General features: G+C 43.6%; 1 protein-coding gene across 1 annotated transcript; it reads right to left on the bottom strand.

Annotated features, from left to right (window-relative positions):
- Nucleotides 1-529: 529 nt before the first annotated feature.
- Nucleotides 530-26,359, bottom strand: MAL2 (mal, T cell differentiation protein 2). The gene is made up of 4 exons (XM_061605617.1): nt 25,800-26,359; nt 16,184-16,354; nt 6,473-6,655; nt 530-2,390 (listed from the first exon to the last, which is right to left on the bottom strand). The coding sequence occupies exons 1-4, from the start codon at nt 25,932-25,934 to the stop codon at nt 2,319-2,321; spliced, it is 561 nt and encodes a 186-aa protein (XP_061461601.1). The 5' UTR covers nt 25,935-26,359; the 3' UTR covers nt 530-2,318.
- Nucleotides 26,360-26,838: the final 479 nt, after the last annotated feature.

Genomic DNA, 26,838 nt, shown 5'->3' with positions numbered 1-26,838 from the left:
CATTTTCCACAACTGCTCCAGTCAACAGGTCTCTGCTCCTTTGTCTCAAAATTTCACTCCAACCCTAATTTCTGCCTTGTATGTCTTCTATGTCTGGCTTGGATCTAGCCCATCTTATATATATAGTCTCTATTCCTCTACCAGTTAGGAACATAGAAAGCTGTCATAGACCATTGGTCCATTTAGCGCAGTGTTATCTACACTGACTGACATCACCTCTCCAGGGTTTCAGGCAGCAGCCCTTCCCAGGATTGGACCTCAAACCTTCTGCACGCAAGACAGATGCTCTGTCAAAGAGCTGCGGCCCTTCTAATTTCAAGAGCCAAACATAGTGGCTGGTTTCTACCAGTCTGATGCCTTTGATTTGAAGTGGGTTTTACAAGGCAACAAAATAAAACATTACAAAGAAATCACGATGGAGACCTTACGTCAATTCCATTTACGTGACCTTTAAGGAACTTGCATTAGATTCAAGAAAGCATAAATTCAACACGATGAACACTTGAATGAAGAACTTGTAGCCTCAAAATAAGTTGAAATAGTGCAAACATTTATGTTCCAGGGGAAGAAATCTGCACAACAGTTAACCATAAATATACATTTTTTCACACCAAGAACAATGTTTTAGAGGCGTTCTGCAATATAAATACATTTTGCTAAAACAAATATCGGCTTTCAGTATCTAAAGCTATTTCTGACAAGTGCAGGAATCTACAATATACACCAGATATACAAGTTTAGATTAAAACATTGGCACTTTCCAGATCTTGGCTGCAAAAGTTGGAATGGGACTCCAGATGGAGGCAGTAAAATGACATTCAATCCTAAACCCTACTCAGAGTAGACCCACTAAGGTAACAGATGTGACTAACTTAGCTTCATTAATTTTAGTGGGTCTACTCTGAGTAGGACAGCTGAATACCCCTCATAGGGCTAGGGCAAGTATGAAGTAAAATCTAAATTTATGCAGCCCACACAGAGGTGGAGCCACTTATCCATTATGTGAATAGATCATATAGACTACTGTGCTAACCAATATAATGTATAATAACTGCTACTGAATATAACAGTTTCTCTTGAATAAACAAACAAGTCATTTCCAAAGGGAATTTAGATATACAATTTGAATCTAGAGGTGTAAAGGTTTATGTTATCAGCCCAATCAAAACCAGATTAAAAAAAAACCCTTCATTTTGAGAGCTATAACATTCATGAACTAGCTAGCTGTCATGATTTCAGATCTAACTAATAAAACCTCCAGGTTTTTTTTAAAATGGCACACTTCCATCCTCTGCTAATGGTATAGCTTTAGATGAGCAACGTACCCAACTCTTCCTTCCCAGGTGATAAAAATTATATTTTCCATAAAATGCTTTGATGAAAAGTGTAGCTTAAGAGCTAGATCTTTATAAGTATTGGATAAATACTAAAACACTTTTCTCCTTTCATAAATTATCTTTTTTTTAAAAAGAGTCAATTTTCTGAAAAAGATTACAGTTAGGTTACTAGTCTAGAACTCCATGATCCTGCTTGCATAGACATCAGTGTATGAGTGTTAGGAGAATCCACCAAGCACAGCTACTGAGCAATTGTTATGTCATTTCAACAGGCTCCCATGAAAGTCCCACATGGGGTTGGCAGATCCCTGGAATCCCAAAGACTCAGAATGGGGCTGCCAATTCTTTAAAAGTAAAAAATCTAAGAGCTAGGCATGGTTCAGAGGGGTGGGACTACAGTTCAAGTGGAAAAACATTTTTTGAACATAGGGATGGGTGAGAGCTGGCAACCTTAGACCTTTACAAACCCCGCTGAAATTAAAGAAGGTTGTGCTTAGCTGTTGTTTTTGGTAGGCTACCAACATAGCTTTCGGGCAGAAGCACTGCAGGATATTGTTTTATAGCTGCCTCCCTGTGCTTGCGAGATACCCAGCACATCTGCAGAGATTTTTGTTTCTCCTGCAAGCAGATGTTTAGCACCAAAAAATGCAACTGTCTGCTAACAATAACCCTATTCATTACCCCACTTTATAATACTATCTGTAGCAGAGGACAATGTCCTAGTAAATCAGTTAACATCAGCAACTGAAATCCAGAGAAATAACAAAGAAGTTTCCCCTGCTGCTCCTGTCATATTCATATATATATATATATATATATATGACATGGACTCTGTGTATGTGAGTTTGTGTGAACATTTTAGAAAAATATAACTGTATCCCAACTATCTTTTGGAATTCCACAATTGGTACACCATTTGATCATCTGAACAGATACGCAAATCAGACAGGATGCTTTTAAGCTGTCGTCTCCTCTCTAGTGCTATAGTTTCCATCTTCTTAAAGCAAGGGCTGTGCTACACCCGTAACACACAGTTGTTGCAAAGGCAAAGATCTGCAGAGAGGAGGGAAAAACACACACAATGAGTTTTCATATAAACATTTGGCTGTTCCACTATATTTTAATCCCACCCCCTCCCAATGCTCTCATGCCCACGGCATACGAGTGTGGCATGCTCCACAGTTCTCAGAGTGTGTTCAACATTTCAAAGGGAAAGTGCTGCCTGGGTTTGGTTTCCTTTAGATGAGAGACTGTGTACAGTGGAGACTTAGGTGCTCTTTGTAATATTTGCTTTATTTCAAAATATACAAGCAGGGTATAAATAGAGGCAAACTGCAAACACTTTGAAGAATACAGGAAAGCTGACTGACAGTTCAAGGAAGGGAACACAAAGCCTGTGTGTGTGTGTGTACACACACACACACAGTTCAGAGGGAGTGGTCCTCCCACCAGGCTAGATGATCTACAGCTGGCTCCCTCTTCTCTCCTCCAGAGGAGACTAACAGCAGCAAAGGGGAAATGCTGGGGTGGGGGGGCAATTATGAGGTCCTCTTCCCCAGTCTCCTGGAAGCTCCAAATTCTAGTGCAAGTCTTATTGTACCAACTGATATACCTGGACACACTCATCAGTGACTCCAACATTGATCGCAGTTGCTTGTTCAACTCCGTTCCCAAGCTTTAGACTGGGGATAGGAGAGAATTTCAATTCAATTTGCATTTCAAGCAGAATTTATCAAATGCACACTTTGTGAAACAATAGGAGAACCAAAACACAGCCATCCTTCAAACTCCTTATTCGAATTTTGTGATGCAGTTCGCCAGCTAAACAATATTTACAAAAATGCATATATTAGGGGAAAGTATGCATAAAAATGAATATTTGAGTGAAAATAACATGCAAAAATGCATTACATGACGAGAATTGCTTGCAAAAATGTGTATGTTTGTCAAAATTGCCTACAAAAATTGTTTTAGTAGAAATTCACACTAAAATGGTGGAAGATTTTCATGAAGATTTTTTTTTTTTTAAAGAAATAGATTGCTGCTGAAATGTGGAGGACTGAATTTAAGGTTGGAAAAACAAGAAACGGAGAGAACAAAACCTGACAGATCTTTCCTACTTTAGACAGGCTGCCTGGTCTCTTCCCTCCCCCCCCCAAAAAAAATGTAACATGAGCACTTAAAACATCATCACTCTAAAAAGAAAGACAAAATAATACATTTTAAAGAGCTGTAAAACTGTGCTGTGCTGGGTGGGAGAGTAAAGTATTTGTCAAAGTTTCAAAAAGGAAAAAGGAAAAAATAAATTCTGCTGTGAGATTCCCAGAAAAACACCATGATACATTTGTTCATGAAAGCATTTGAGATGAATCACCATAAAGTAACGTGGATTACATCAACATTGGTTCCTATACATTGACATTACGTCTCAACCTGAAACCTCTTCAGGGTTAAGGAAAAATGTAATCTAGGTTTCTTTCTTATCTCCTTTGCTAATGTGCCCTTTAAATTGCTTAATAGCTTTGATGTCTCCTTAACAGCTTGCTAATAAAGTAGATTTACCTGGACACAAGCCCCAGAGTTCAACAAGGCATGCTGACATAAACACACTTAAGAATTTAACCTACATTTTGTTCTTATAAAAAGATAAGAAATCCCAGTTTGCAGATAGCGCTTGTACACTGTGGGTCACAAGGACAAGCTGAAGTTTGGCCTGATCATTGCTATAGCAGGCACTGGATGAATAGCTTTACTATACAAGTGAGACAGGTTTAACTAGTCATGGCTCACCCAAAGGATCCTGACAGCTGGAGTCTGATTATGTTGCTAAGTATTCTCTAATATGCCCCCCTCAAAAAACTATAGAAGTAGCCAGCACAGGCGTTGTGGGATTCCAGTTCCCATCAGCCCCAGCCAGCATGGCCAGTGGTCAGGGTTGATGGGAGTTATAGTCCAACAGTATCTGGAAGGCACCATGTTGCGCAGTGTTTTCTCCATCATTATTTTGTTTCCCCCTTGTGGAGTTCATTTGTTATAGTTTTTCAGCTACAGACAGAAGGGACTGCACCACATTTAGTTCATATGTGGGTAGGGATGGGTATGTCAATTTCAGTTTCTCATTTTTCCGGTATTAAGTTCAGTTCTCCACATTTCTCCATCAATTTGCATTTTTTTTAAAAAAAAAGGAAGTACTCCTGAATGTGTGAATTTTTCCTGACATGCACATTTTTGTATGCAATTTTCCCTAATATACACATTTTTACAAAATGATTTCCCAAATGTAATGCATTTTTGTATGTAATTTTCACTAATACATGCATTTATATGCACACTTTACGCCACACATGCATTTTTGTACACATTACCTGACTGGAGAACTGTATGGCAAAATTCCCAAAAGTGTGAATTTCAAAGGCTGGCGGTGTTTGGGAAAGTGCAAATTAGGTAGATTTGCCTTTAAATGTGAACTGAATTTAATTTCTCCCTCATCCCCACGTGTGGGTAGTTTGTCGTACAATTATTTTGTTGTGCAACTATTCTACTGTAGGGGAATATTCCAGCTATGTATGTTGGGACCAAGTCAGCTGCTCCATCTCCCCAGTGTGGCTGGATCTACACTGAAGCCCTTTTTGTTTACGAGACATCACTGCACTGGCATTTCTTTCTAGTCCAACAGGATCCAGAGGGTACTACACTGGCGACCCCTGAACTATAGCTTCTAGAGTTCCCTGGAGAGAAATAACGCCCATGCAGAACAGGGGGTGGAGGCAGTCCAGGACTGAGCCCTACAGAACCCAGAATGGGAGTGCGAATACTCAGAAGGACCCCATAAAGAAGCAGAAAAGGAATGGTTCAAGGAACAGGAGGAGAACCATGGAAAGTGATGAGCCAGGAAAGCCCAAACAATAAAGAACATGGATGGCCAGCTGGCACCAGGTGTGCCACAAGTGCAATGCTTGAATTATGGGGAAAAGGTTGGGTGGTCATTAATGAAATCCTCATGCCCTCCCGACAATCTTTCAGGGAAGATACTGTAGCTCAGTGGAAGAGCACATGCTTCCCGCTCATGAGGGTCCCAGGTTTAACTGCTGGCATTTCCAGTAAAAAGGATCAGGTAACAGAAGGCAATGGGGAAGATCTCTGCTTTACACCTTGGAAAGCTGCTACCAGCCAGGGCAGACAACACTGGACTAAATGGACAATGAGTCTGACTTGGTATAAGGCAGCTTTCTATGTTCTTAAAATGTGTAGTTGCAGGGGCAATCAGAAGGAGTAAGGTAGCACTCCCCCCCAAAACAAAATTGAGTACTGCAAAAGAGGCATAGGCAGCAATGGTGAAGAGCAGTAGGATGGGCCTGGAGGTCAGCTGCAGCATAAACTCAGGGTTTCTCAATGGCCTTGCCACCCAGTGTCCCTCTATTATCTGTAATAACTCAGAAAACTAAAGGCAAACCCGGTAGGGTGTGCCTCATACTTAGGAATCTTGTGTCATTTTTCTGATTGAGAATACCCAAACGTGGAAGTGTCATAACCCTGGCCAACAATTAGGATTCTGACACAAAGGAGAAAGAACCAGATGGACCAGGAAGACTGGCACTGCAAGTCATGGAGGTGATGAACCCAGATTTAGGCCTCAACACCAAGCCTGAGATGGAGCACATCAGACAGGAACCCCTTGAGCCAGATATCTTCAAACTGGGAGCTCCAGGGACATTGACTCCCATGAAGCACAGGCCCTTTATACACCAGGGGCCTCAAACTCAGCAGCACAAGAGCACTATCCCTTTAAGACTCTCCACTCTTCAGGAAGGGGGCAGAGCTTGGGAGGGGTAGTCTGGTCCAAGAAGGATAAAAGGCCTCAGTTGAGCTCCAGACCTTGGAGCAACTTGTCTGCTAGGAGTTATCCAAGGTCCTGAAACTTCTGTCAACCCCATCTGCTTGTCTAAGCCATCCTCAGGCATTGTATTACCCCATGAACACCCACTCATGGTCAGGCCAGGAAGACAGGTCCACAAGGAAAGAGAAGAAGCTTTTAGCTCTTCCCTTGTTAAATGTATTGGAAATTTGGCTAACCACAGGCACTACAATAGATATCTCCCCTCCCTCCTTGCAGAATATGCCTATGCAAAACTTACAGCAGCTGCTATGCTCAAGTTATATTCATGTTCATTTAGAAGTGGTTGATAGGGGGTGCAAGTGGTGTTGGGGTTGCTGAGGAAATTGAACTTCAGCGGATGACCATGCAAAGACGTTGTTGCTGCTTGCAGCAGAAATGTTCCAAAATAAAAGACGAAGACAGCTGCATGGTAAAGGAAATCCTGAAAAGAAAGAAAAACAGTTAGTTTGAGCTGACAAATAAATAAAAGCAGATCTTATTTATATTTATTACTACATTTATATCCCACCTCCAAGGAGCTCAAGGTGACATACATGGTCCATTTCTTGCTCCAATTTATCCTCAACACAACCCTGTGAGGTAGGCGGAGAGATAAGGACTGGCCCAAAATCGCCCAGTGAGCTTCATGGCTGAGTTGTAATTTTCCTATGTGTACTATGCTTCCTTATGATGCTTTGACTTGAAGCCTTTTCCTGCTATGTCTTGGATGCAAGTTCCTAGCTCTAAACTAGAGTGGCTGCAAACTATAGCCAGCATGGATTTTTTGCATTCCGCAATGCTAAATTGAAAATACCCCCATGTCATTCTGCTGCTTCCCATAAGCTCATTTCACCACTCACCATATGCTCAGAGGCACACGTTACCAAATTCTTCCAAGCTACACAGGAAGTGGATTGGACTGTGAAAGACCAACCCAAACTGTGTTTGCATTTTGACAACTTTGTAGGGCAGTAGTACAATATCTCAGAGAGGAGTTCAGGTCTCCTGCTCCCCTGGTGCATTCACTATAGCTGCCCAGTTTTCCTTCTTTTTAAAGTCTGATAGAACTATCTGTTGGCTATAGATATATTCTTAAACCGCAAGGTTTTTTTGTCTATTAGTGAATTCTCTTAATGACCATATGGAGTCCACCCCTGACCAATGAATTTGTCTGTGCATCCATCAAAGATACATATAAAAGCCAGTTCCTACTTTCCATCACACTCCAGTGTGACCAAGAATCAACTAGGAGAAGACCCTGATTTTCAACAGTTTCCATTAGATTTTAAAGAACAAAATAAATAAGAGTATAATTTGGGGCATGGTTGTGACTTCTTCACCACGTGGCATACTGGGCAAGTTTAGGTTTTCAGGAATCCAACAGGAATGAGGCTATCTAGATGTTAGGAATGAAAGGCAACCATACATTTATGCGGGAGAAATCAAACAGGACCTATGTTATAGGGGATGCATGGTTGCTGCCAACCAATGTCTACCTGGTAGCATTTTGTGAAAGTTTGATTTGATGCTGGCATGTGTTGGCAGATTTCCCCATAATATTTAGTTCAATCCTATGAATAGAGAAACAGTAATGTGATGTGTATTTGGGAAAGTGTTACAATAAGGGCAAAATCTACATTCCACTGACTGGAAATCCAGGGTGTGCGTATATAGATATAATGAGCAGGGCCAGCATCAGAGGGTGCCAGGTTGGGCCCTGGCTAAGGGCCCCTGCGGCCCAGAGGGGCCCCTCCTGAGGATGGGAGGGTAGCACTCCTGTTCCACAATCTGCGGCAGGGTCAGCTCCCGGCCCTGCTGTGGATTACGGAGAGGGAACTCTCAGGCATGCCCCCATACAGTCAGTGACGGCTTTGATAAACCAGCATGCATATCCCAACTACCTCTCCCATCCCTGTGAATGACATTGGTTGATGGCACAAATGCAAGCACAGCATGTAATCATTCACAGACAGGGAGAGTTTGGTGGGATGTGCAGGCAGGTTATTAGCCCCGCATCACCTATATGGGGGGGGGACTGGGCTATGGTGCCGTATGCCTGGGGCAGACTGGTGTCCAACGGCCCAGTCATACCTGGCAGCAGCCCTGATAATGAGTTTCCGTGTGAGATCTCACAAAGAAGCACTGGAGTTTCCAGGATCCTTACAATACACAGGCTTCCCCTCCACATAGATATCCATCATGTGAAAGGGCATTCTCCTATAGCAGTGGTTTCCAAACTGCCCCCCCCATGGGCTACTTGAAATGTGTTGAGAGTCCTGGCAAACCACTTAATGATTTTTATGCCCGTCATGACAATAGCAATGTGCTGTGCTAGCTGCTGTATAATTTCTAACTGCATTTTTATTGCTTATTTTATTTCTTCTATAGAAATCAAACTATACTACAGTAAAACAACAACATGAGAAATAAAAGCAGCATTAAATATACAATAAAAAATCAATATGAATACTTAATGTGATGGATATGCCAGTAGGCGAGTAAGAGGTGACATCAGAAGTGTATAAAATTGTGCATGGCATGGGGAGAGTGGATAAAGAGGAGTTTTTCTCTGTCTCTCATAACGCTAGATCTCGTGGACATCCGGTGAAGCTGAACGCTAAAAGATTCAGCACAGAAAAAAAAGTCCTTTTTCACACAGTGCTCAGTTAAGCTATGGAACTCGCTCCCAGGGGCGGCAGTGATGACCACCAACTTTAAAAGAGGATTAGACAAATTAATGGAGAAGGCTATCGATGGCTAGTAGCCAAGATGGCTATGCTCTGCCTCCACTGTCAGAGGAAACTCTGCTGGAAACCACGGAGGGGGGAGGGGGAAGAGTGCTTTTGTTGGAGGCATTATGCTTCTGAATACCAGGGTGCACTTGTGCTCAGGTCCTGCTTACGGGCTTCCCACAGGCATCTGATTGGCCACTGTAGAACAGGATGCTGGACTAGATGGGCCACTGACTCTTCTGTTCTCCCATCTTCAACCACAAATCCGCAAGCACACTAGCGGTCCATGGACCACAGTTTGGGAACCCCTGTCCAAGAGTATTATAAAAACAGATTAAGCTTCTAAGTGATTCACGGCAATTCAAAAACTGATTTTTTTCGTCTGTCCGGAAGGCTTACTTACACGGAGGAACCAGGACCCTTTCTTTAAAAAAAAAAAAAACCTGGAAAAACATCCAGCACAATAACCAGCATGTAATTAAAATGAACTACCATTCATGCTTTCCGGGCTGCCAGATGTCAACTTCTGTGCAACTCCTTTGCTCAAGTTTTTGACACCTTAGCCGATGAAGGGAGCACACACAGGCCATACAAGTAGCACAGCGTGTGCAGTATTTTCGGAAGGTGGGCCATCTCATTTCCTCTACCCAGTTGCCCTGCCTTGGAACTTCCTCTCCCCTCTTGGCAATGGTTACAATACAGTTCTCTGTCACTAGTAGAAGTAAAAAGAGAGAAACCTTTGCCAGAGGGAGGCATGGCTGAAACGGGGCATCAGGGTCCAAATTCAATAAGCCACACTGTTCTTTATAGCCACTGGACAAAACCAGAAAACCATTGGAACAGAACAGATGAAATTATTATCCATTCATGGCCAAAGGGTATCGTGTTGTGGGGAAATTAAAATGGCAGCCGTGCCAGCAAGTCCTGCTGTGCAGGTCCACAGGTCTGCTTTTCCTTTCCTTGCTGCCCCTTGGCTGCCCTTGCCACCTCAGGGCCATTGCACCAGCTGCGGCAAAGGGAGAGGGCTACCACAGGCAGTTTGCCCAATGCCCTCTGAAAGCTGGCATTGGCCTGGGTGAGAAACCTCTGATTTCCCTGCACCTCACTGGCTTTCTGCCCCTCACAACACTGCCTCTCATAACTTCTAGTTCTTTTTGGCCACCCCATGATGGAAACAAGGGATATCAGGCAGCAAGAAATTTTTGCTCTCATTCCCTGTTCAGCGGAATCATTTACCATCTCCATACTAGGCCAAACTTTACTTCAGACCACAGCTACCTTACCAGGATTGGCTTCGACCTCAGTAAATCTGCTAAAATATCCCAGGATCCCCTGTTTTGCCAGCTTCACACACTCTCGTTCAGGGGTGTACTCATCCAGGGACTCAGAGGGGTCTTAGACCCCTTACTTTTTTGGGAGCAGGGTCCCTGTTTCTAGCATCCTATGAGCCGATCATTGTGAAATGGGAGTGTGTTAGCCACTGAGAAGAGTTTTAACATGCTTCGTTAGCCTTTTCTTCTGATTGGAGCCAATCAGAGTGAAAGGAAGAGAGTCAGCCACTGAGAAGTCTCTTCTTAATAGCTAACACTCTTCCCTTTCATGATGATTGGCTCCCAGGGACATCTGTTGTTGTGGGAAAAGAATTAACAAGGATCTAATTCTCAACCCAGCAGCAAAAAAAAGAGGGGGGGGATGGGAGGGAACATGGCTATAACTATCATGAAGGGACCCTGCACTTCTGAATTTGCCGCTACACTAATGCTCTCTTTCCTTTTCCACAGCTTAGCTGTGACAAACAGGGAGATCTTGTTGATGGTGCCAACACTGGGTGTTGGTACTGACCTGTGACAGGGCCGTCTCAACAGTGGTTCCCCACTTGTGAAATACCCTCCCTGGTGAGCTGCATCTATATCTCTCATTATTAACTATTGAGAGGAACTTAAAGACATTCCTGGCTAAAATATGATTCGGATTATTAGCTATGGGTGTGTGTGACTGTTTTTAGAGGTTTTTAATTATATTGTTTTACCATTTTGCTGTTCGCCCCCCTGGGCTCATTTGGGAGGGAGGGGAAAGAAATTAAAATGGATACACAAATGGAGTGTGTTCACTCATCTCCTTTCCCCCGGTAAATATCTTTCTCAGGCAAATATCTTAACTGTCTAAAAAATGACCATGGCAACCGGCAGTAGAGAAGTAGTTCTGAGTCAGAAATCAGAGTCTCCCTCTGCCTTCTTGGCATACCACAAAGGTCACCTCCAGACTATTTTGCAGGAGAGATTCACTCGTATAGATGCTGATGTCTTTTAATCTCTTTTTAGTCTGCTGTTTTGAAACTTTTTTTAAAAAAGTGTTTTAATTACTTGTTTTTAAATGCTTTCACTGATCATTTCAATGTTTTTTGTAAAATACTTAAGAGGTTTTTCACAATCAAACGGTATATAAATGTTGTTAAATAAATAAATATCAGAAATTTAGGTTTGCACAATTAAAATGGATTACAGTAGGGCCCCACTCATACGGTGGGTTATGTTCCAGACGCCTGCCGAAAAGCAGAACTCCATCAATAAAATGGTGCCCGATGCCTGAAAAATGCCATAAAAGTGGAACAAGCATCGTATGAGTGGGGCCTTACTCTAATTGAAATCAGCCGTGTTAGTGGAATGCCGAAAAGCGAGGCCCTACTGTATAGTGTCCTGGTGCAACCAATCCACCTTTTTTTTCCCTTTTAGGGACTTTTTGCAGAAAAAAGCAACAGGGAAATGCAATAAAAAGTGGGGGATAAACACTCAATTAATGAGAAAATGCATAACTACTGCACAAGGAAAACAGGAAGAATGTTCATTGTCATATAACCTCCGCACAAACAAATCAGCCTATGTGCTCAATCCAGACTGGACATTGTCTAACCTCCACATAAGCTTTGTGCAAGCAAATCGGGATGCTCAATAAACAGGTTGCCTGGAGGAGCTCAACGTGTGGAATTCAAGGTGGCGTGGACTTCTGCTAACTACACTGAAGATGCCATAATGAAACTCTTGGATGCAAAATTGATGCCCAACATGATTTAGGAATGGTTCCCGGCATAGGACATACAGTAGGCAAGTCTGGGCTTGCATTAGCCAACACAAAGGTCAACGAAGGTCAAACAAATAACTTTCCATGCCACTATGAACCAGGCACGTTCTCTGCAGGCAACGTGTGTGCTCTGAGACTGCGCAATGGACCCTTCTTGTTTGCTTTGAAAGCAAGGGAACGATAACTTATCTCAGGGCATTTGTGGCTTTCCAGATCAACAGTGATTTTACAATGCTTCCACTCAATGCACAAAAAGGTTGTTTGCTTTGAAAGCAAGGGAAGGATAACTTATCTCAGGGCATTTGTGGCTTTCCAGATCAACAGTGATTTTACAATGCTTCCACTCAATGCACAAAAAGGAGACAAACAAATGAACAAAACACAACAATAGCACCAAGGAAACACTCAAATAAGCCATGATGGTTCCATCTCTTCAGGCAGAACACAACATGAAGGGTCAGGTGTTGACAAGCTTTTCCACTGAAAATTTGCTTCTATTGAAAGTAATGGAATCATTCACTCACTGGAGTCACAAAAACCTTAAGTGCTTTGGTTTTGAGTCTGCACAGTTTACAATCTCGCCACTGGCCATATACTGTAGCATGGTTTTAAAAGCTCTCCCCCAAGTCTGCAGTCTACCCAAACCTTCTGTTTACAGTATTTCAAGAGCAATGGTGTGTGCCCTCCAGGTGTTGTTTGACTACAACTCTCATCTTCTTTCAGCTAGCATGGCTGATGGCCAGGAAACATGGGAGTTGTAGACTACCACATCTGCAGGGCAACACGTTGGCTTCCCTTGTTCAAGAGTGAAATTCTGCCCACAACATTTTTGTGGACTTGATTAACAATTGGTCAGATTACCCTGGGACATGCAAAACTGCACCAGCACCTAATTACGGCCAGTAGGTCATCAACTGGCCACCCTGGTCTAGACTATTACTGTCCCAAACAAGCACAGTCAGATCGCATTCCCCATCCTTGGATTGTCAGATCTTTCTGGACTACAATGCCCCATAATCCCCAGCCAGTATAGGCAATGGTCTGGGGTAATGGAAGTTGTAATGCAACAACACTTGGAGACCCATGGTTGAGGAAGGCTGATTTGAGGCTTCCTGGCCACCCACTAGGCAGCCAAAGGCATGCATGTTCATCTTTCCTGACTGTATCAAGTTATGACTTGCACATTTATGAATAAGTCATCAAAGATCAATCCCCACAGACAAAAAATTCGTATCAGTACCATCTCAAATACAACACTTTCTGCAGCTGAGAGAGTTCACACATTCACAGAGAGCCATGGTGTGGTAAGTGATGAGCACACACGTGAATCAGGAGTGATGTGTATTTCCTAGAAAGTTTCAGACTGGAACAATTTTCTGATGCCCTAAGAGAGTTATCTAATTTAGCATGTTTATTTTATTTGTATTCAGTTAACAAAGCTAAAAGCTTTGAAAATGCTCAGCTAACCTAATATTGTATTTGCAATAGGTATTCATTCATTATTACTAATGAACCTATGACGCAAAACATTTTCTGCCTCGCATCACTGCAAATTAGTCCTGGAAGATGTATGATTTTCCTCATAATAAAAACCGAGATCTACAAAAAGCTAACAGGAGACTGTGGTTTGCACATTTGCACCTGGATCATAATCCAGTTATAATTTGCTCATTAATTTATTCATTCATCGATGAAAGCTGAATATATTATTTGCATGTGAACAAACCAGGATTTCTAAGGAGGAAAAGTCTTCTTGATGATACAAACGTATCACAGCAGGAACCATCTCAAAAGAGGCATTCCCTCTCATCCATGTCAGAACGCCTCTTCTAAAGATGGCAGTTGTCACCCATAGCTTTTGGAGATACTTGTACAAAAAGTTATTATAATTCTTTTTTTACAAATGCTGCTCCCCATTTATTTGACAGATCGTATCTCCCTACATGAATCTGTCCGGGATTTGAGATCTTCAAGTGAGGCCCTTCTTGTGCTCCCCACACCTTCGCAAGTACATATGACACGGACACGAGATAGGGCCTTTTCGGTGGCCGCCCCTAGGTTATGGAATTCCCTTCTGAGTGAGGTGCGATTAGCTCCCTCCTTGCCGTCCTTCTGGCGACAAGTAAAGACTGTTTTATTTCAACGGGCATTTGGGATAGAGAACGACCAGGATTAAGTGTCATAGGATTGGTGACTATATTATATGATTTTATTATTTTAAATTGTCCGCTGTTTTTAACATATGTTTAGTTTAATTCTTTTTTAATTGTGTACTTCTGTATGTTTTAATGGTGTTGTTTTTAGTTGTAAGCCACTCTGAGTCCTATTGGGAAAAGGGCGGGGTAGAAATAAAGTTTATTATTATTATTATTATTATTATAACTGGAGATACCTTTAAAATAAATTCTGATGAATTAATTATGGCTGCAGTCCTATGCATCAGTTACTTGGGAGTAAACCTCACTGATCTCAAGTGAGACTTACTTCTCAGTAATCATTCAAAATTTTGAGCTGCAAATGTTCAGGGTGCTGATGGGGGGCACCACAGTTTAAACCTGTAGGATTCCAAATAAGACGGATGAAAAAAATGTGTTTAGTAAATGTATTTCTCATTTTATTGTTTTGTACCTGTTAAAACAAAACAGAAGCAAGATGTCATTTGCCATTACCTTATTGTTACGATGACACAAATCAAGAGGGGAAAGAAAGCACACTGCACTGGAGCAGCCTTCTCCAACTTGGTGTCCTCCAGATGTTATTAAATTTATAAATAATAAATTTATTATTTATAAATAATAAATGCATAAATAATTATATTATTTTAAAAAATATATATCCTGCTCTTCCTCCCAGAAGGCAGCATCCTATACATCACAGTTGTTTTTGACTACAATTCCCATCATCTCTGAACCTTGGCCATGCTGACGGGCTGATGGGAGCTAGAGTCCAACAACATCTGGAAGGCACCAGGCTGGGGAGGGCTACACTAGAGGATCTATTCTTGAATGTCAGCTTTGCCTTGTGAAAGGTTGAGAGGGAGAGTTACTACAGCATAGAGCTATAGTAAATCCTGGCCTCCACTGCAGTTTCTCACAGTGTTGACAAGTTGCCAGAAAAACAAACCCAGCCTGACCTGTTCCTAAATCTTTATAACAGCAGTTTGTATACAGGATCCAGAAAGTGAAGCTTTTTGCAGCAAGAAGGAAAGTACTGTCTCTTGTCTGCACAGCTTGTGGTTGGAAAAAGACACAGGAAAAATGAATTTAAAAATTGGCAGATTTGTTCAGGAAAAGGTGCCTTTAATGTTGGGAAATGGGAGAGTGGCTTAACTTTTACTGAGTTTTGATTTTTTAAAAAAAGTTTCTATCCAGAGATTCACCGTGTTCATTTGAAAAAATGATGTCCACAGTCATTAACCATACCAGCGTAATTATATATAATCATTCCTTTGAAAAAATGTCAGTCAGATTTTCCATTTCTGCTATCTCCAAGGGTTTCAGTCTTCCTTTTTTTTGATGGTGCAGATCAGCCTTCCCCAATCTGTGCTGGTTGGGGCTGATAGGAGTTGCAGTCCAAGGCATCTGAAGGGCACCAGGTTGGGCGAAGGCGAGTGTAGGCTCAGCCTGCCAGTGCCTAGCAATAAACATCTTAGCAGCAACCAACAATTCCAGGTTACAGATACAGATATCAAAAATAAGACGTTCCATTATAAATTACTTCCAATTATTTTTCCTCCTATATATACAAGACCTATTGTACCCAATAATATATTTTGGATGGTTGTTTGTCCATTTGCTCTTCATTTGGACATTGTAAACAAATTTTGCATGATGGTTCCCGACATGCAGGCTTTGGTCTATGTTTCGATACAGTTGGATGCCATCTTGATTCAAGATGGCAGACTGAACCTTTAAAAACTACACTGATTTTAACCACCGATTTAAAAACCATTGATTTTTTTTTGGTTTATCAGAATTCCCAGGCAATGCCAGCTATGAGGCTGCTAGTACCAAACACATCTGAAAGTGCTGCTTAAGTATGCAGAGAATTGGATTGAGACTCATGTGTGAATTGGGTCCAATTTTCCCGACAGCATTACAAAGCTTTAAGACATTGCCATCAACTTATTTAAACACACACACCACTTTTTAGATGCTTACCAAACGGTTCCAATCAATTGCAATTCTCTCTCTATAACTGAAGAGAAACACACAGAGGAAGGCGATGGAGGTGAAACAGGCCGTCACCGACACAAACATCACCCATCCCTGCAGCAGCGCCAAAGGGATGTTGGTGGCGGCTACTAAAATCCAGACAAGTGCTCCAAATAGCTGAGAAGACAAAAAAAAAAAAAAACAAGGTCAAGTCTTAAAGCTGAAATGTATGTACACAATCAGTATACCATATTTACAAAATATAAGGCCTCCTGGTTTTAAGAATGTTACCATTTACCAGAAGTGAAGCTTCTCTCACTTCCTGGAGTTCTGTCAATCACTGCATTCAGACATGGGGATTACTGCATTAATTTTACTGATCATATTGGTTCTGTCCTGATTTTTAAAGTTCCTTTCACACTGCGGTACCTGTTGCATTATGGAACTGTGGCTTTTTGACTGATACCATCATGTCATGCTAAATTTCATTCACACCAGTGGGCATGGTGCGTCACAACATTGAACGTTATTGGACATGTTTCTACTCCACCACCCTTTCTGCGCATGCACACTTCTGTTCCCCCATGATTTCCCCCATGAAAATGGCAGGAAAGAACTGTATGCCATACTGCCCCAAATTTCGTCACTGTACTCCCACAATTTTCTGGGTTAATGGGGTTGTACACCAATTTTTTTCTGGAAGCAATTAATGCAGAAAAGAGTGCTAAACTTCCACTATATTATGCTAGATTTCCAGAAGTGGCTTTTACGTTGTGTGAAAGATCAAACAAAATGCAGACATTATCAGGTAACGAAACACTGATAAACTGCTCTCTGAATGCAGCCTCAGTTCTCATCCCAGATTTCATAGAATTGGAATGGACATCAAAGGTCATCTAGTCCAGCCCCCTGCTGATGCAGGAAACCCACTGCTACAACATCCCTAATTTGTGGCCATCCATCCTCCAATCAGCCTCCAAAGAAGAAGAGTCCACCACCTTCCGAGGCAATCTATTCTGCTGTCAAACAACTCGTACCGTCAAGAAGTTCTTAATGTTTAGTCAAAGTCCCCTTTCTTGTAATTTGAACCTGTGGATTAGGTCCTGTGCAGGATGGGGAATCTCAGGCCCAAGGGCCAAATTTGGCCCTTCAAGTTTCTCTACCTGGACTCCAGAACGCTTCCCACTCTCCTTTTTATGCTGTTATTAACTGGAAGGGGGGGTTTAGGCTATTCATTGATTGTGGTTCTTTTATATTGTATTTTATTGTGCAATGTACGTCGCCTAGAGTGGTCGTTAACTCGGCCAGATAGGCGACATAAATAAAATTTTATTATATTATTATTATTCCCCAGCCACACCTCTTCCTGGCCCTGTTTTGCACCCTCTTCTTCAGTATTTCTGCCTGGCCGGGATATATCCTTGAATGTATGAATCCTGATAATGCCTCTTGCTTGTTTGGGTACAGAGGCATGTGTGAGTTCATGTAGAAATTAGCCTCCTGCGCATAGGTAAAATTTACATTCATTGCTCCACCCACTTGACTCTGGTCCTATCCACCACTGCCATACAGCCCCCAGAAGGTTAACCTCAGACTGAAAAAGATTCCCCGCTCCTGCTCTGGAACAACAGAAAACAAATCTTCTCCAGGCCCAACATACCCAACTTCTTTTAACCTTTCCTTGCAGGACTCACACGTTATCTGCACTATACATTGAAAGCTGTATCATACCACTTTAAACAGCCATGACTTTCCTCAAAGCATCCTGGGAACTGTAGTTGTTAAGGATGCTGAGATGAGTCCTCCTATTCCCCTCACAGAGCTACAGTTCCCAGAGTTCCCTGGAAAGAGGGGCTGATGGTTAAACCACTCTTGAGATCTGTAACTCTGTGAGCGTCTCCCAGCAACTCTCAGCACGATTAACAAACTACACTTCCCAGGATTGTTTGACAGAAGCCATGACTGTTCAAAGTGGTATGATACTGCTTTAAATGTACAGTGCAGATGGGACCTCAGTCTCCAGGCTCCTTACCACCTTTATTGCTGCCTTCCAATTTGTTGATATCCTTCTTCAGCTGTGGTGCCCAGAATGGGGCATAGGACTCCATGCATCCTCTGCCACGTTTCCTTGCTTAAACCATTGGCCCAATGCACTCACCACTGTAGCATCAGGGAATAAGGCGGGGGAGGGAGGGGACTTTTTGTTTGCAGGGGCTCTGTGCTTTTATTAGCTGAGTGACTGGAAATAAAATTCAGCAGCTAAAGGTTTGTTCCCTCTCATTGCATCTGCATGCCAGGAAACAAGTTACCTGGTGGATTTCTGCTTTATCACACAGGTGTCCTGCCAGGAAAAATAAAGACAAAATCACAACCCTGTTGGGTAAGGATGCCAATTTTTATGCTGGTCCTTCCCCTGTTCCTTTAGTTTGCCATGCAGAAATTAAGTAGGTTAGACTTTTTCCCTGATTTTACCTCCATGACAGGAAAAGGTTCCCATGATTAATTCTCTCCCCCCCCCGTACTAAAGACATAGGAGTGGGACCTTTAAAAAGGAGCTGGCAATCCTACTATTAGGGCATAAGTAACCAATGTGATGCTTTCCTAGATGTTGTGGGCTACAACTCCCATCTGCCCCATCCAGCATGGTCAATCGTCAGGGATGATGGCGGCTGTGATCCAAAAAATCTGGAGGGCATCATGTTGGCTACACTTGTATTAGAACAGAGGTTCCTATGGATACCAGTGGTCCATGAGTTTCATTTAAGTGGTCCATGGCATGTCTGCGGATTTGTGGTTGAAGATGGGAGATGGCACATCAATGGCATTAAATATTCATATTGGTTTTTATTGTATTTGAATTGATTCCTTTATTTGTTATATTGCATTTCACTGTATTGCAATTTGAAGTCTATGGAATTACAATTGATGCAACAGGCAGAAAAATAGTTAAGTAGTCTGCCAAGACCTTCAGCAATTTTCAAGTGGTTTGTGGGGGGAAATGTTTGGGAGCCACTGCATTATAGGAAGGGGGTGAAGCACAGAGGACCAAAACAGCCTCTACTGTAATTAGGATGGAGGTCACAAAACATCAGCCTTAGCAACTAATTGTGCTTCTTAAAAGGCCTTACTCCTGCTTTGGAGTGTGCTAACAAAAAACCTGAAAGCACTAACACAAGCTGGACCAATTGTTTAAACAAAAAAAACACATAAAAGCACATTTGTAATATGGGATGTGGTATGTTTGTGTCATAAATTCCAAACCAGGTCACATGACTGCTTCCAGCATGGCTGACCTCTGGATACACCAGCCAGTACTATGTGTTAAGTAGTGTGGCAAGAGAGCCTAAAATAAATGCTTTCAATGTATTTTTTTGTGTGATTAACTTTGTAATCCTGCACTCATTTACCTGGAAGTAAGCTCCACTCAACACAACGAAAATGTACTTCTGAGCAGACATGCATAGTAGAGGGGAGGAACCCTTATCAGCCTGAGGGCCACATTCCCCCATGAGCAATGTTCGAGGGGCCACATACCAGGGGTGTGTGTGTGAGGCCAGATGCAAAAGTCTGGGTGAGTAAGGAGTGCAACTTTTACCCTTGTACAGCAGGCTACACACAAAAGCAGAGGTTTCTACATACACACACTCCATCCAGGCAGGGAAGAGGCATTATCACAGTTCAAAGACACATTCTAGCAAGACAAAAGCATCCCCATGGCCTCAGGACAGTCCTGAGGGCTGGACAGAGAGGCCTAGTAGCCCACAGTTGGCCCACGGGCCTGAGGCTCTCCACCCCAATGTAAACAAATGCACTTTAAAATCAATCCCAACTGACACCAAACTTTCTTAGTTAAAATATAAATAAAACGTAAAAATAAACATTTCCATTCCATCTCTGTTCGCCCTCTTCTTGATACACACTTTTACTGTCAATGGGATATTACATTTTTTGCACATCTCTATGCCACAACTTCAATACATAATAAAAACTAGGCACAAGAAAAACCAAACAACATTAAAATAAATAATGAAAAACCATAGACATTTTAAGGCCCTCCCCACCACAGAATTTATCCCAAATACGCCCCCCCAGCACGTTTGATATTACTAGCTTAAAAATTGGTTATAGTTAGATAATTATATTGGGAAACTGACCAGACCAATTTAACACACACATTCCAAAATAAGTCCCACGCTCTTCAATGAACAATACCCCCAATTATGCATGCACAGGATTACAGTCTTTAAGTGGAGAAAATTAAGAGATTTGGGAGAATTAGAGAAGGCCATAGCTCAGTGTCAGAGCTTACTCTTTTGCATGCAGAAAGTGCCAGGTTCAGCTCCTGATATCTCTGTGCAACGTTTATGATGGATCCATTTACTTCCTGGCCACAGTTTGAAAGACCTTGATTGCAGGGCAATCAGCCTCAGGTTTTTTAGCAGGACAAAGTGAACTCTAGGAAGTGGAAACAGGGAATACTATGCAGGGATACTTCATTTTTGCTAACATTTTTGCACACCCTGAAAAGCATACCCTTGTCCCATGATTCTTCCAAAGAAGGCTTGAGTATGTGTAAGAATAAATGTCCCTGTTGCCAAGACAACTGGACCAATGATCCCTGTCATGCTGTGAGAGAAATCACTGTAGCATGCCAGGAAGCATTGCTTTGGCTGCCCCAGCAACAGAAACATGCTCACTAGTTCCAGAGAGCTGGGATGTCATCATGCTCTCTATGTGATCCCTGATGAGCTGGGATGACCCAGCAAGGGAGAAAAGACTGATGGCTAAAGGAGCAACAGATAAGCGGGGGGGGGGGGAGTGGTGGCTGGTGGCTCCATGTCAGTGGGGCACTGGAATCTGCTTCAGCTTTTAGGCCGAACTTTCAAGGAGCTGTCCAACGACTAAAACCCGGAGCAGATTCCACTGTCCCACTGACACAGAGCCACCAGCCTTCACTGGGAGGTGGAACCTAGGGACTGCAAACAGCAATCCCAAAGAGGCACGTTGAGATTTGGGAGGACCATTTTGTACCCCCCTAAAAGCCCCTTTTCACCATGACCACTTTTGCAGAGGAATTAAGTGCAGTCCTGTGGCCCGAACAGACTGGGCTGGAAGTGTAAATGGTCTAACTCAATATCAAGTCATATGTTTAAAATGCTGCATCCACTGCACTTTTAGAAGGATATACACAAACTAGAACAGTTTTGAAAGGGAGCACCAAAGGTGAGTCAGCAGCAGCAGAGGCTGGCATCTACTGAGACTGATGGGACAGGAGGGAGGGAGGCCAAGAGGAAGTGAAGCCAGAGCCACTGAGAGGCGGAGCCAAATCATGCTAGCTTTGCTCCCATGCTCCTCTATTCCCCTCAGAGAGCTACAATTCCTTGAGCGATTTAACAATCAATCCCTCTTCCCAGAGAACTCTTGGCACTGCAGGCCTGCGAGGGGAATTGGGGTCCCCTAACAACTCTCAGCACCCTTCACAAACTACACTTCCCAGGATCCATTGGGGAAGCCATGACTGTTTAAAGTGGAATAATAGTGGAATAAATGTACAGTGTGAATGCAGCCAAGGAGGAAACTGGCAGGTAGTGCCACCTCCAGGATCAGCTGTAAGTAAGAAGACAGGCAGGCAGGGGCTGGATGAGGGCAGACTGAGGTTGGGGGCAGTGCCCCATTTGCCCTCATGGTCAGCAGTGTGGCAAACAAATCCTATGAGAAAACATGGGAGACACTGCATATGTTTAGCCTGGAGAAAAGAATTCGGGAAAGAGGACATGATAGTAGTCCTCAAGCACCTGAAGGGTTGTCACACAGGAGTCGTATTCTCTGCTGCCCCAGAAGACAGGCCTAGATTTAATGTGCTTAAGTTACACAAGGGTAGATTTCAGCTAAACATTAAGGCTGTGTACCCACACACCATACATTTAAAGAGCACCCCCCCAAAGAGTCATGGGAACTGTAGTTTACACACACACAAACAGGGCTACAATTCCGAGCACCCTTCACAAACTACAATTCCCAGGATTCTTTGGGTGCTTTAAATGCAACGTGCTTTAAAGGCATGGCCTAAAAGAAACAACAGCAAGAGCAGCTTCACAATGGGACCAATTACCTGCAATGGTGGTGGGCTGTACCTCACTGGAGGTTTTCCAGCAGGGGCCAGACAGCCATCTCCCAGGGATGCTCTAGCAGGAGGTTGGGCTAGATAGCCTTGAAGACCCCTTCCAATTACATGATTCTATATTGCTATCGCAAGCACTAGGATCCATCAGACGCTCTCCAATATCTTGCCTGGATAATTCACTGACTCCTATCTGCACAATCTTGTACTCATATTTTATGCCCTCTATCTGCTTGAGCTTTGCAATGTGTTCACTGCCCTATTGTAAATATTTATGGTCCCATTAAGCAAACAAGAAGGAATTTTACTTTCAGTCTCAAAGAGGAAACACTGTTCTCCTTTTAATAACTAGCTCATTCTGGAAAATTCTAGGCAAATTCTGGGTGAATGTGAGGTGGTAAATTGTGGAATAGGGGGGAGAAGAGAACTGAGTGGATTGCTTGGTGGGGTTTAGAGAGTTGTTTACCAGGAGGGAGGTGGAGTTCGGATTAGTATTGAGTAAAACCATATGCTTATGTGCCTTAAGAAGAAATCTTGTTAATCTTGTTAGCTTTGTTATCTGTAATAAATACTTAATTTGGTTTACCAAAGGCCTGATCCTTGGCTGGAGTTTCACAGACCAGAAGGGAGGGTAAGGTAATGACCAAGGCTGAAGGGGAACTGTAACAAATGGTGGCAGCGGTGAAGAGAATAACAATACCAGTATTCAGAGTCTCTGGGAATACTAGTATTGGGACGTTACTGGTGGTTGCCTAGCAGGGGGATCTGTTGAGATCTGTGCTAGAGCGGATAGGTAAACCATAAGAGAGTGCGGTCCGGACTGGTGGAGTCCCTGGTGGTGCCTAGAGACAGGCAGTAACCACGAGCAGGTAGGAACCTGACAGGGAGAGCCAGGGAAGGACGCATCACATGTGCAGGATAATCCTACGCAGGTTTACTTAGGAGTAGGTCCCAATGCATTTGGCGGGGCTTACACCCAGGTTATTTGCATAGGAATTTGTAGCTTTAGATTTCAAGCGGGTGATCTTGCTTAATATCCCTGCTTGCGTACAAAAGGAGCCAAACAAAAGTCAATTAATTTCACAATTGCTCCCTCCTTCACTCCCCCTTCTCTAAGCAGTTGTACTTCTGCAGTGCAAAAGGCATACAGCCACAGGATTAATGTATGGATAGCACCAAAGTCCATACTTTACCTTGTTATAAATGGGTACATACGTGGGGAAGTTGTAAACCAGAATGTATGTGGGGAAGGGCCATAGCTCAGTGGCAGAGCACCTGCCTTGCATGCAGAAGGTGCCAGGTTCAATCCCCGGCATCTCCAGTTACGGCTGGGAGAGACTCCTTGTCTGAAGTCCTGGAGGGCTGCTGCCAGTCAGTGTAGACAATACTGAGCTCAATGGACCAGTGGTCTGGCTCAGCATAAGGCCACTTTCTAGGTCCCTGTGTTTTAATTGCTATAGCAACCCATCCGCATGCAAACTTGTTCGGGAAACATATTAACTGTAAATGGGGAAAACTGATTTATATCAATTACTGAAATTCTTTGTGTGTGACGGTGGCGGCGGAGATTTCACTGAATTCACCCTGTGGTTAGAGGAAAAAACCTGTGACTGGACTAGTAATCTACCTAGTCAGGCAAATGGTTACAAGGCAAGTGCGTATAGCCCACTTTGTTAATTACACCCTTGATTTAAGCACCTTCACGTGTCACCACAAAACTCTTTTATTTTTTAAACTGCTTGTCCTTGGTGAGCCCAGGCATGTGGGTAACAGGGTGTGGAAGCATCCTGCAGTTGAGTGCATGAAGGAAAGAAGTCACAGGGGAGGAATCAGGGCAGGAGAGATTAGTAAAGAGTAATAATAGAGAAAGAGGTTTCTGTAACAGGTGTGTTTCAAAAAGGTATAAGAGACCAGGACTCCTTCACAGAGGTGAGACTAAAAAGACACATGGTTGCTAGCTCAGTTTGCGGCAAGCATCCTGTGACTTTTAACAGCTGCATAGCAGGCAGAAATTCAGCAGGTGAAGTTTTTTAAATAGCTGCCATCTCCTTGCTGGGGAAAATGCCAGCTCTTGCATTTTGGCATGCCACGCAGGTGTTACAAGAGTCATGCCAAGGGGAAGGTCAGAACTCTACCACAAAACCCACTTTAGGAGAGTCTATGATGGCACAGAACAGGGATAGGGAGTCTGTAGCTGTCCAGATGATGCTGGACTACGACTGCCATCAGCCTGGCCGTTGGCTATGCTGGCCGAGGCCGGGAGCTCAACAACATCTGGAGGACCAGATTTTCCCATCCCTGGCATAGAAGGTTGCGATCTGCCATTGTGATGAACCACTCCCAAGATTGGGTGTTGCTACAAACACACTCTGTGCCTGGCTTGTCAACAAGCTGGCTAATCTTGAGTAGAAGCGGTGGATGAATTGGTTGGCATGGGGGAGTTGTGACGCTAAGATGGCCAGATGTAACACCTGCTGAAATATCCTCTTCTGCACAATTATTAAAGGTGAAGGAGCCCTGATGCTTTTGCATCTGGCCTCCCTATAGGGTGTAGAAGAGAAAGGAGTGGCTGTAGGGCTGGACTTTTTTTTAAAAAAAAAAAACAGGCTTGTGGGGAAGGGCCAAAGGTCAGTAACAGAACTTTGCACACACAATAATGAATTTAATAATAATATTACTGTCACAGGTTTAAGTCTTGGCTTCTACAGTTAAAGGCTCTTGGGCGTTTACTGAGACCTTGGAGAATTGCTGCCAGTCAGACAGTATGAGGTTTATATTGATGAGGAGGGACTGCATAAATAAATGCACAGGATAGGAAGCTTTTAATTAAGGGGCCAGTGGTCAAAGTAGGGCTGAGAAGAGAAAGAGGAATTTAGTGGGTAAATGGGGCTCTAGGAATGATGTCCCAACACATTATTTAAACCTATAAGTGGCACCATAACCATCATTTCAAAAATCAAATAAGCATGGGGCATAGACTAATACTGTACCATATAATAAAGATATCCTAATCAAAGAGGAAATGAGAGACACTGCAACGTGGGGTAGGGCCCCTTGTTAGGACATTTTGTGACCAACAGATGTGTTAGCCATACGATGCAAAAATCCAACAGGTGTATCTTTCATCCTAGTGTCAGATTTTTATACCTTCTGTCACAGAACTCAAAGATGCATACAAAGGAACCCATCTAAGCACTGACCAAATATATCAAGTGGCATTGAGGTTTGGGGGGGGGGAAATGTCATCTGATGCATTTCTGCCACGAAGGTCCTAGGAATAGAAAAAGCATGCATGGAAGAGAGGGAAGACATAATTTGAAGAAATATTGTTAAAATTGCGATTTTTTAAAAAAAGCAACCACTGATATAAAAAAATCCTGCATAAAACTCTCTCCACCGCGGTAATGTTAAAGAGCATGCAAAGTGCTGCTCTCCACTTGTGGCTCCCCCCGCCGCGAAGGGCGATTCCTCCCCCAATCTCCCCCCCACCGCATCACTTACAATCTCTAGGCAGATGAAGGCCCCCGAGTAGGTGCGCAGGATCTCCACGCCGGAGGGGAGGGTGATGCGCGGCGGGGGGTAATAGGCGGTGGCGTTGGGGGGCGGCGGCATGGAGACCCCTCGGGCGGAGATCATGGTGGGCTGCCGGTGGAGCGAGTGAGCGGCGACAAAGAGGGCACCGGCGCGGCGACACCAACAGCCCCTGACGTGGCCGCGGCCAGGTAGGGAAGGAAAGAGGAGGGACCAGGAAGGGCAGCGAAGAGGCGCAGGTGGCGGGCAGTGAGCGGGTGTTTGTTGGGCACCGCCCCGACAACCGCCAGGCCGCTCCCCTTCCTCGCTCGCCGGAGCGGCCTTTGCGCCCACCTGCCTGCGCCTTCGCGGTCCCAGAGTTTGCGCCGCGCTGGAGCTGGCTCCTTGTGCGTAAAGGCGAATCACGCAGTCGCGTACGCAAGCTTCTTCCACGCGCTTCAGTCGCGGGGGCAAAGGGAGTGTTTGGCGCTGTACAGGACACAGGCGTGCCTCGCGCGTGGTTGCTTCTAAGAACTGAGTTAGGTTAAGGCTTGGAGGCCATCCTGGCTCTCATTCTCATTTCGGGGAGGGCTGCCTGTGGCTGTTCGTTAGCGGAAGAGAAAAAGGCGCTCTGCACGCCCTTAGCATAGGGACACAGGAAGCTCCTTTACACCGAGTCACAGAATTGGGCTATCTAGCTCTGTATTGTCTGCGCCAGGAGTGGCCAATGTGGTGTCCTCCAAGCCCATCAGTCCCAGACAGCATGGCCAGTGGTCAGGATGATGGGAGTTGTAATCCATCCGGAAGGCACCACACTCGCTAGTATTTTAAATGTGGTTTTATTCTGTTGTACACCGCCCTGAGAGCCTACCGCTAAAGGGCGGTCTAAAAGTGCAATAAATAAATAAATTAAATAAATAAATAAATAAAGGCTACCCATGGTCCACTGACTGGGAGCAGTTCTCCAGAGCTCCAGCCAGGGATTTCTCACAGCTCTACCAGGAGATGTTGAGGATTGAACTTGGAACCT

The sequence above is a fragment of the Rhineura floridana genome, chromosome 1 (genome assembly GCF_030035675.1).
Source record: "Rhineura floridana isolate rRhiFlo1 chromosome 1, rRhiFlo1.hap2, whole genome shotgun sequence".
NCBI classification, from domain to species: domain Eukaryota; kingdom Metazoa; phylum Chordata; class Lepidosauria; order Squamata; family Rhineuridae; genus Rhineura; species Rhineura floridana.
Note: the sequence above shows the minus strand (reverse complement) of the source record. Positions and strands in the feature narration are given on the sequence as shown.

Coding starts and splice junctions, on each gene's coding strand:
- MAL2 (XM_061605617.1), bottom strand. CDS start 25,934: ATGATCTCCGCCCGAGGGGTCTCCATGCCGCCGCCCCCCAACGCCACC. Junction 16,355..25,799: donor CCTTCATCTGCCTAGAGATT/GTAAGTGATGCG, acceptor TTGTCTTCTCAG/CTATTTGGAGCACTTGTCTG. Junction 2,391..6,472: donor ACTTGAGCATAGCAGCTGCT/GTAAGTTTTGCA, acceptor TCCTCTCTGCAG/ATCTTTGCCTTTGCAACAAC.